The sequence below is a fragment of the Amphibalanus amphitrite genome, unplaced genomic scaffold, assembly GCF_019059575.1.
Source record: "Amphibalanus amphitrite isolate SeventyFive unplaced genomic scaffold, NRLGWU_Aamphi_draft 000939F_arrow, whole genome shotgun sequence".
NCBI classification, from domain to species: Eukaryota; Metazoa; Arthropoda; class Thecostraca; order Balanomorpha; family Balanidae; genus Amphibalanus; species Amphibalanus amphitrite.
The window spans coordinates 263,343-274,464 of NW_024882433.1; the positions used below are offsets into that span (position 1 = coordinate 263,343).

Here is an 11,122-nt window from a genome sequence, read left to right on the forward strand (position 1 = left end):
ACACTGAAATGGTGCCTACGTATCTGAGCTGTATTTTATTTCATATTTTTAAAAAAGACTCACGAAATGTCTGATTAACCCGCGCACCGACGGGGGTCCGCCCAACTTAGAACCGACGGGGGTGCGGATGACTGCCCCCCCCCCCTGAGATCTCGAGAACGAAGCAAGATAGCGACAAGCGGTAAACGGCATTGGGTACGCACGGACAAGATCTACAATTTGTACCCGGGTCGTTTTCAGGTCAGGTCAAAGATGACGTCACAGGTGTCAAAAAATTCGAAATGGCAGCGCTAGAAATAACTTTTGAAGTAGCCAAGCTAGGAACAAACTTTTGGCACCATCGTGATCCTCTCCTCAATCCGCACCGAATCATATATATATATATATATATATATATATATATATATATATATATATATATATATATATATATATATATATATATATATATATATATATATATATATATATATATATATATATATATATAATATTGACCTGGAAAGTTCAAGGTAAAGGTTGACGTCAGGTCACGTGACCTCAAGGTCATCATGTATATAATTCGATGCGCCTTGACGAGCTGAACACAATGAGACCATCCGCGCGGCTGTATCTCGTTACATGACTGTAAGGAGTGATTAGCAAAACACTTTTGACCCTTGATGATGTCACATGACCTTACAGTTACCCAAGAGCAAAAAAGGCCTTAAGGTAGTCAAGGTTGGTCCTATATGAAGTCATTCATGGTATATTGGGCCATTCTGACGCGTTTTAATGGAAAAAAATAGGGGGTTGATTTTCCCCATTGACTTGTAATGGGAGGTCAAGAAATTGAACTGACCTTAGGTCATCGATATAAAAATCAGAGATATACAAATCGTAGCTAGCAATAACCTCATTACATCCTACGACTTTCAAAGGCTTCCGTCATTTACCGTATCTCTGACACAGTGACAAAGTTGCAAAAAGGTGATTTGAGGTTGGGTCATTCGAAGTGACCTGGTGACCTGACCTTGAAAGGTAGCAGGTTCAAACTTGCACACCATGTGTGAAATTGATGAGGGAAAAGTAATGTCAAATTTAGTGGCGCTATGCGCCGCGGTTTTTCCACTATTCACGAAAAACCTCGGGGGGGGGGCGGTTACCCACTCCCCCGTCGGTGCGCGGGTTAATATACCATACCAGGGGTGTGATCTTAGTATGCCACACTGCAGTGCGCAATTAAAGCATTTACGGTACCTGCGATAGTGGATGGCATACTGTTTAAGCTCGCAGCTCTGGGAGGGTGGCCGGCCTACCCTCTGCAGCAGTGTCCGAGCTCCCTATCCCCATCCGTCTCACACAAAATGTCCAGCAGTTTTGAGACGAAACGCTGGCGCATCTCTGGGCCCACGTGGATCTCGTCGTCGCATTCGTCGAAAATCTCCTCTACGACAATGTCAGTGGAGTTGGCGATTTGTTTGACGGGGCGGCACACGCGCTGCGCAAAGTCGAACGTCTCCGGTAGCATGGAAGACCACACCAGCAGTCCCGGCACCTGGAACGTCCGCATGGTTGTCATTCGCAGTGTAGCGAGGTTGCGAACAGCTCCAGTTTCATTGGTTCATTTTCAGGAGCATGCTATGTTAGCCTAGCACTCCAAGGCTTCGGCAGCTGGATCGACTCACAATCCCGCGTTCATAGACTCGCTAAGGGAATTAACGGTTTTCAACGGCTATTTCAATCTCAAATTTGACAAATAGCTGGGGTAATAACCGTATCAAAACTACCTGCAAATGACCTTGTTACGAGCGAGCGAGCGCAGCGAGCGAAGCGAGTCTTTTCATTACGAGCGAGCGAGCGCAGCGAGCGAAGTGAGTCTTTTCAATATAACGGAAAAATCTCAGTATGAGCGGCCCGGCCCGGCCCGGCCCGGCCCGGCCCGGCCTGTAACGCTTTTGAGAGGCTTATATCTCAGCAACCGCTGGACCGATTGGCCTGCGGTCTTTTTTGTTGGGTAGCCCCATCCCTTCTACCCCGTAATTGACTACTTTTGATACATCTCAGTGACCGTCGTGGCACGTGCCACGTGGAAAGTCAGGGGTGTTCAAGCTGTTTTGCAAAAGTAGTGATTTTGAGAGGCTCATATCTCAGCAGCCGCTTGGGCGATTGACTTGCGGTAATTTTTGTAGGGTAGCAGCACCCCTTCTACCCAAAATAGGATACTCTCGATGTATGTGGGTCACCCCCAGTGCACGTGCAAAATACAACAATAAGAGGTGCCAAATTTGTTCCCATTTCAGTAACTCGGTAATTACTGGGGCGATTTCGCTGAAACTTGGCATACAGGTAGGCACCCACCAGGCATTGCATTCCCATGTGTTGCGGTTAGGGTGCTACTGCACGTGCGCACGTGCAGGGGGCGTTTCCAGATCTCGAGAACGGCTGGGCCGATTGCGCTCAAATTTGGTACACGGTTGGGGACCAGTTAGTAGGGTGCCGTGCAAAAGTCATTTTGGACCCCGTTTGCACGTGCGCACGTGCAGAATGCCGCTGCCAGATCTCAGGAACGGCTGGGCCGATTACGTTCAAATTTGGCACACCGCTAGCGACCGGTTAGAAGGGTGCTTTGCACAAGCCCGTTGGAAGCGCCCTCTCGCCCTTCCGCACGTGCAGGGCTCACTATCTCGCTCGCTCGTTCTTCGCCCAAAAGGCGTTTTACTGGTTATAACGGAAAAATCTCAGTATGAGCGGCCCGGCCCGGCCCGGCCCGGCCTGTAACGCTTTTGAGAGGTCTATATCTCAGCAACCGGAGGACCGATTGGCCTGCGGTCTTTTTTGCTGGGTAGCCCCATCCCTTCTACCCCGTAATTGACTACTTTTGATACATCTCAGTGACCGTCGTGGCACGTGCCACGTGAAATGTCAAGGGTGTTCAAGCTGTTTTGCAAAAGTAGTGATTTTGAGAGGCTCATATCTCAGCAGCCGCTTGGGCGATTGACTTGCGGTAATTTTTATAGGGTAGCTGCATCCTTTCTACCAAAAATAGGATACTCTCAATGCATGTAGGTCACCCCAGTGCACGTGCAAAATACAACAATAAGAGGTGTCAAATTTGTTCCCATTTTAATAACTCGGTAATTACTGGGGCGATTTCGCTGAAACTTGGCATACAGGTAGGCACCCACCAGGCAATGCATTCCCATGTGTTGCGGTTAGGGTGCTACTGCACGTGCGCACGTGCAGGGGGCGCTTCCAGATCTCGAGAACGGCTGGGCCGATTGCGCTCAAATTTGGTACTTGGTTGGAGACCGGTTAGTAGGGTGCCGTGCAAAAGTCAGTTTGGACCCCGTTTGCACGTGCGCACGTGCAGAATGCCGCTTCCAGATCTCAGGAACGGCTGGGCCGATTGCGTTCAAATTTGGTACACCGCTAGCGACCGGTTAGAAGGGTGTTTTGCGCAAGCCCGTTGGAAGTACCCTCTCGCCCTTCCGCACGTGCAGGGCTCACTATCTCGCTCGCTCGTTCTTCGCCCAAAAGGCGTTTTACTGGTACTAACATAGAGCTTATAGGCAGGATGATTATGTGCGCAGTGCGTGGCCAATCATGCATTATGACCATGGACTAACAGAGAGCTTATAGGCAGGATGATTATGTGCGTTCCATCATGCATTCGCACATGATCTCTTAGAAAACTGTATGCAAACGTTTCGAGACCTACGTCTCTGCTTGCTTTCTCAATCCTTTGACTAAACACATGGAAGGCCAGAGGAAATGTCCGCACTCACCTGACGTTGAAGGTCGAAGAAGAGGGCGTGTGACATGGTGAGCTTTCTCTGCACCGTATCCTTCCTGTCCAGAGGTAAGGCATCGGTGATGACGGCCTCTTCCAGGCGCCATACGACCGTCGTGTGCGAGACCAGCTCCGTCAGCACCTCTCTGAGCGCGCCCACGTGGTCTCTCATCATCATCGCGCCCGTCATCGGCGTGTTGATGACGTCCCTGATGGCGTCGAACGCTCTGAGGTACCACATGCCTCCGTTGAGCACCACCAGGTCCGGGCAGCCGTCCGCACCCGCCCGACACTCGGCCACGAGGCTCCGCAGTTTGCCGGTGAACAGGGTGTGCAGGTAGGGCCGCCGCCAGAAGTCCACCTGCAGCAGGTCGTTGCCCACCAGGTGACTGCAGAATTTGTCAAACTTTCGGCACAAGTCGCGGGTGGTTGAGAGCTGGTGACGGCGCAGCGGGCCTTCGGGCACGTCCTCGGCGCGCACGTCCACCGGCTCTGAGCCGTTCGCCAGCTGCAGGAAGGCGCTCAGCTGCTGCTGCAGGATCCGGGCCCGGGAGTCGCCGACCAGCACGAGCCGCGCCGGCCGCCGGAGCCGCGCGGCGCGCCGCCGCAGGCAGGCTGTCACCGCGGCTGCGTCCATTGAGCCGGAGCGGCAGGCGCCCGGGTGGGGGTGGCGGTCCACACAGCCCAGCAGTGAGGAGCTCAGGCGCAGGATCCGCTGGCAGCCGGGGGACGGACCCCTCTCCGGACCTGTCACAGACGGAGCGGGAACGTCACAGCGAGTCTTTCGCCCTATACTGACCAATTGACCGCATCTGCTCAAACTAACCCGGAATGGCAAAGCTGGTGAGTCGACCACTGACTAGTGCGCTGCATTGATTTGGCACCTGCCGGGACACAAGTGTCCCTGTGTGGCTAACCATTCAGCCGTTTAAACGGTCACGCCAGAGGGATGTGCTGCCAGTGGGCCTGACCCTGCGCCGATGTTCTGGCGGGTTGAGTCTTCCCGAATCTTATGATCAAGAGCGAGAATAGAATCAATTCAGGGTGTTTGATAGGAATCATATATTCTTTACTCGGTGTCGGGGAAATTGGGAAAAATGTGCCCATCAAATAACTTCCAATGACCTGACTTTTAACCCGCGCCCGGCTGGGGGTCTTGGATTTCCACGCCCTGCTGGGGGGGGGGGGGGGTGTTTGAACACCCCCCCTTCTAACTCGGCTCCTGGGCCACGTAGCGACACGCGGAAGGCGGCGTTCGAAAGAGCGTCAAAAATAATGAGGAAATCACTTCGGTCAATTTTTTGGTCAGGTCAAAGGTCAGGTCACCAGAGGTCATTGAAGGCAAAATTTCGCCGATTTCAAGGTCGAATGTCGACAATTTCCAAGAAGCCAACGCATAACTCGGGAACCAATAGAGCTACAGCGCCGCGGAAAAGCGCATTCGATAGCCCTATTAACGCCCTTTCTGAGTTATTTCCTCAGATTTGACCTAACGTCAACGGTTTTGCCTGCAGGGGGCAAAAACTGCAAAAATAGCCGATTTTTTCGGAAACAGTTTTTCTGCAATAACTTTTGACTCAAGCCTTGTACGAGCTTACTTTTACCGGCATCGTGTTCCTCTCGTCAAGACGCATCGAATGAACTATAACTTGACCTTGAAAGGTCAACTTGAAAATTTGACCTCAGGTCAAGGTCATGACCTGACCGGAAAGGGTCATGTTGCATATCAGTCGATCCGTATCGTCGAGCTGAACACATCTAAGGCGTTTTCATCGCTCTAGCATGCCTCTATCAAAAGTTATTTGCGAAAAACTGTTAGATACTATTCGTGACCTAAGATGACCTCAGGGCATAAACAGGGGTCACGGACACCATTTTCATGTTCAGTGTGTCTAAACCACTTGTAATTCAGTGTTTGGGAGTGTTTATAATGTCTTTCGTCCAAAAGAGGCGCATTTCAATTTTCTCCCATTGACTTATAATGGGGAGGTCGCAAAATTGACCTGACCTTAGGTCATCGATATCAAAATTCTGAGATATACATTTTGTACATGCTATTGCTCTTAGCAATCGCTGAAAGTTTCAAAGCGATCGGTCACTCGGTGTAGCTATGACAGACATTGAAACTTTTTATGAGGTGAGGTCACTTCAAGTGACCTGGTGACCTGACCTTGAATGACCTTGGTCTGAAATTTTCACAACATGTGTAGAATTGATGTATGATAAGGTATACCAAAAACGGCGGCGCTCCGCGCCGCCGTTTTTGAGATATTCGCGAAAAACCACAGGGGGGGGGTGTTCAAACACCCCCCCCAGCAGGGCGCGGGTTAATCAGGCACGATGATGACCAAATAATAAGTACCCTCATGATTTTCGACGTTACCCACGAGCTGAGTTATGGGACGTTAAAATTTTCCCACAACTTGATATGTTGCGGTCAGACCACCACCCTAGGTTGGGTTAAGCAGTAGGTAAGCACGTGTCCCTGAAGGATATGTTTTGAAAATGAAACAAGAAAATATAGTGTAGAAATGGCGACCGGTGCCCATCGTCCATAAAGGCTATAAGGTATTAATGACATAGTGAGTTGGCATGTTGTTGGACCTTTTACCCATAGCTTCTGACCTTCCATATTCAAAATGGAATATTCATATTCAAAATTGTACCAAAGGTATGACATGGTATGACCTTAAAAAATATGCACCAGCACCCTGCCAAATAAAAATTAGAGAAGCCGTGATGGACGACACAGAAATGTAAGTGATTATACAGTGGTGATTGGCCTAACAACGATTTTTTTTTTTCAAGTCAGTTAATAAATTTGCACGTGTGTAGGACCAGGTAAAATCTACAAAAAGATACAAAACCAAGGCATCAGAACAGCGTAATCTCTCCCCAGGGAAGCATCTGACATCACAGAAAAAAAGAATTTCATCGACTTGCCTGATATCAGTCCAATGCCGGCGATGAAGCTCAGAGCTAGCAGGGCGGTCACGGCGGCGCATTGTCTCCGACAGCGCCTCCACGGGACTATCATCACACCGCCCTGACCGTCAGCTCCCTTTTTGTCACATCGTCACACCCAGGAGCACCTCTGACACGCCACGCCGTCACACTAGCCACACCCCGGTCCCCGGCGACCGGCCGCTGCCGGCTGTCCGGAGACGCGCGGTTCCTCTGAGCGGCTCGTCTCGCACGCACTCCTTGTCCGAGGTCATGGTTGGCCAATGGCCAGGGTCAACGGCCCGGGCCGCCAAGGCCGGGGCTGGTCTGGGGAGGTGGGCCGGTCCCGGGGAGTCGGCACCCGCCGCTGGGAGGGTCGCTTTTCTCTCTGTCTCTCCAGCGGATACAGGCCCTCTATGCCGTGATACGGTGGCGTATCCGGGGGGATACCATTCTCCCCCTGGAGCCTACATTTTTTTCTCGAAAAAATGAAATGGCTTCGAGGGCCATTTTGACTAGGTACTAGTAAAGGAAGCTTGCTTTTGACCACTTCCCTACAATTTATTCATACTGAAAAGTAGGTACCCGGAGCCCTGATGTTGAAACAGGTATCCTCAGGCATGCACGGGCCCTTTTAGGTCAGCGGGGGACCTTATGAGGCAAAAGAGGGCGCTCTGAGGCCAACCGAGGGCCCTCTAAGACAAACAAACGCGCAACGGGTGAATATACTGCCCTTTTCCTTCACCTGGCGTCCCTCAGTCTGTCTCTCGAAGGGTGACGCTGCCGTGCGCAAATCGTAGCTCAGGGGCCTCGGCGACCATTCCTTCTTCACAATAATAGGTAGGTAACAGCAAAAAGTGACGACCGAGTACTGATGTCAGTGGCGGACGATCGGCCACTCGCGGGCTGCAGTCCACGTAGGAGAACAAACGTGAACAGAAACAAATAAAGGCAAAGGTGGCAAAAGACTGAGGAGATTGAAAAGGTTGATAATGTTACTTCCCGTACCTACTGAGTTAAATCGGCTACGTTGATAAATGTGTTGAAGTAGAGAAATGCTCTCCTTTATAATCGGGCGTTAACCGTTCCAACATTTTTTGGTTTTTCATTCACTACTTCTGGGCAACTTTTTGATGCAATAGTTAGGTAAGAAACGCCATCCCCCTATTCCAGCGAGTGCAAGCTTCTTGCATGGCCTCGGATGGTTAAATGCCACCCACCGAAGAAGCGAAATTATGGGTATCGTGGGTATGGGAGTCTATGGTTGTCATTGTATTTGCACAGGCTGCGAGATGTGTAGAAAAACGGTGAAATCCGCAGATACCTGCAGCATATACCCTTTCGTTAAATGAGTCCAACTTGATTCTAATTCCCTCGAGTCTCCTGGCTGACTATGGTTTTCCAGGTGCACAGGCACTTCCTGTTTGCAATTGCATCATGTTCAATCGGCTTTATTCACACACCATCCACTAAATGTCTCTTTCGTTTGCCACACTGCAGACGGAGTTGTCAGTAAATTCGGGATAAGTGTCATTAGCGTGAAGTGTCGTACGTTTTACCTACTGGGACCAGAGTGAAATGAATGTGACAATTTAAACTTCGCCTATTTTTTCATTCTGAATAGGAACCGTCCAGAAATTGAGCAACAATGGCCTGTTGGAGGGAAATTTGAATAAACAAAAAACAAGTAAAAGTTAAAACAATTTAGAATCCAGCGGCGTGGTTCCACCTTTCCTTCGGCTCCATTGTCACCTGTTGCAAACTGGTGTTGGTAACAATTAAACGGTTTCATATTTCCGACAGATGAGAGAACACATCACATTAACAAGACCCTGTACTCATGACAAAAATCAAATCAAAAGTAAACAACAATGGAACACATGCCAGCCCGTGTGCCACCATGTCACAACAGAGAGCTGTTATGCAGCGCCGCACTGCCACCTGACGGCCACGGGCGCAACTATAAGGTACCGGCGCGCCGTCGTGACTCGTGATGGTGTGCCTGTGGCACTCACGCTGACATGGAGCCTGGAGAGCGAGCCAGTGCCTGCTGCCAGAAAGCCATCTCACTTATTGTCACGTAAGCGATAGGCCCCACTCCTGATTGATTGGCCCATGTCCACATTCATTGTGACACTCGTTTATCCATAGAGAACACCCGCATCTAGCCCCGCTCGTCATGGGACATCGCTGGGGCTGCACCCATTACAGTTACAGTGGGTAGAGACGTTCTCGGAACGGAATGTAGCGTATGCTTCCTCATCGAGCACCACAAACAATGTCAGGCATGAAAAGACTTCCTCAAAGACCTAACGTTCTGCGTTCGTAAGGATCAAGTTTTTGCCTTCTCAAGGCAATTTTGGATTTCATTTGTACACAACATGACTGCTGCCTGTTCGAGCCTTTTTAGAGCAGAAACCGACAATTTTCAACAATATCCGAAAGATAGCCCTCGTCCTACCTCAGCCTTTGATACATTCATCACAGGTAACTTGTACGTAAACAGCCTGCACATTGTACAATGCGCAATGACATTAATGTCTTACACCGGCTGTAACCCATCCACCACACACTAAGCGCCAATGGAGGCCACGGCCCGTCCACAGCTCGCACTTCCAACGTCACCTCACCAATCGTCTCTCCCTTTCAGCTCATACAGCGTCGAAAGCGTCACAACGGCACCCACTTCAGTCCCCACTGACTGGTAACATAAAAATCACAGCAACTTTTCAACAGTGGGCGGACGGCCGCGGGACAGGAACGGCTCATCAAATACCTTCCGACCGCAGAAAACAGACGTCAGTAATGCGTCACACGTCACTGACGGTACTGCTACGTCACTGATGTAATGCCTACACACTAACGCAGCGCCTTATGTCACCGAACAGTGCCACAGCGGCACCCGGGTCGTCTTTGGTTCAGGCTGCGTTGTTGTCGCCGGCTGCTGGTGGTCTGCGGCGGCGGCGGGGGCGGCCGGGGCGGTCTGGATCACCGAGCCGCCGCTGTCGCCGTTATAACACACCACAGGGTGCTGGCGGCCGACCGGGGTCGGTGGTCGCCGGCGCCGGCGCGGCGGCACCAGGATGATGTCAGAGCTGGGCTCCCTGCTGTCCTCGAGCGCGTCCTCCCGGATGGACTCGGCCACACACGGCTGGCGGAGAGATGGGGCAGAGGTCACACGCGGCTTAAAAGACGGGGTGAGACGCACGCTGGGACGCTTATTACTTACTGTGCCACATTCATTTTTCAGGTTATTTAGGTGCCATATTGAATAGCGAGAGAAAGTCATGAAATTCGTTACTTGTCATTGGATTCTGCAGATGAATATGTCCTGTGTTAAGCTTAGAGATAAAAATAATAGAAGCGTATAATAATAGAAGCGACTACAGATGATTTCCACTCCTCAGAAGCTATCAGTTGACCGGAGCGCTAAGTTGTGCCGTTATCACGCAATTAAGCGTGTTGATTGTAAGCATTGGACAAAGGTATAATTTGTGAACTCAGCCGTATGATGCGCGCACAGCCTACCACTCCAGGCAAATAATTGCCTGTGAAAAGTGGAACATCATTCTGTAGTCGACTATACATCATGCTGATGTACGTCTCGCCTTCGACAAAAGTCTCATGGTGAGCTGGAACAGAAATCTTTTCGGATCACTCTTAGTCCGAACAGCTGACACCATTTCAGGCGAGAACGTACACACAAAGACCCAAGCAATCCATGACGTTCGCCGACCTCATCCGCCCAAAACGTGCCCCGGAGGCATCGACTGCTTCTCATCGTCGACGAAAGGTTCAATCGGCAGGAACAGAAACTTTTCGAACCGGGCCTTAGCGCCGGTCTTCGCATCAATCTAACTCCTTTCATCTGAGACATCGAGTACGATAGTCATCCTTCTGAATTGAACATTTACTAAGACACTTTAAACCGGAACCAGCACCGTTCTTATATGCCGTAGGCAAAAGTAGACAACTTAAGCCACTCTTCACTTTGATGGCTCACTTGACGAATCTAATAATGCCGATGAGTCAGGACACAGTCCGATGAGTACACACTGCGCGGAGTGGAGGAGGGCAGACGTTTGATGTTGTTCGGGCCGGCAGGTCTCAGCCGGTTAATTGGAGCTTGTGCAAACACGGGCCACTCGGCCGGCCGTGTTGAGATCCGCTCGAGGCCGTGGCACGCCGCCCTTTACCAGCTCGTGCTGCTGCTACGCTGCGGGTCGGCGGCCCGCGCGGATATCCGTGTCAGTAATTCAAAATGAGTGCACACTGCACATTGGCTCCATGAAGCCGTCTTATTGTACTCAAATATTGGGGGGAGTTCAAAACGAGTGCACATTGGCTCCATGAAGCCGACTTATTGTACTTGGTTTCCTTGGAGTTTTTTTTCTGCAAGCTTTTAAA

General features: G+C 50.5%; 1 protein-coding gene across 1 annotated transcript; it reads right to left on the minus strand.

Annotated features, from left to right (window-relative positions):
* Window positions 1-1,166: 1,166 nt before the first annotated feature.
* Window positions 1,167-6,964, minus strand: LOC122368330. The gene is made up of 3 exons (XM_043342170.1): window positions 6,716-6,964; window positions 3,768-4,519; window positions 1,167-1,537 (listed from the first exon to the last, which is right to left on the minus strand). The coding sequence occupies exons 1-3, from the start codon at window positions 6,807-6,809 to the stop codon at window positions 1,295-1,297; spliced, it is 1,089 nt and encodes a 362-aa protein (XP_043198105.1). The 5' UTR covers window positions 6,810-6,964; the 3' UTR covers window positions 1,167-1,294.
* Window positions 6,965-11,122: the final 4,158 nt, after the last annotated feature.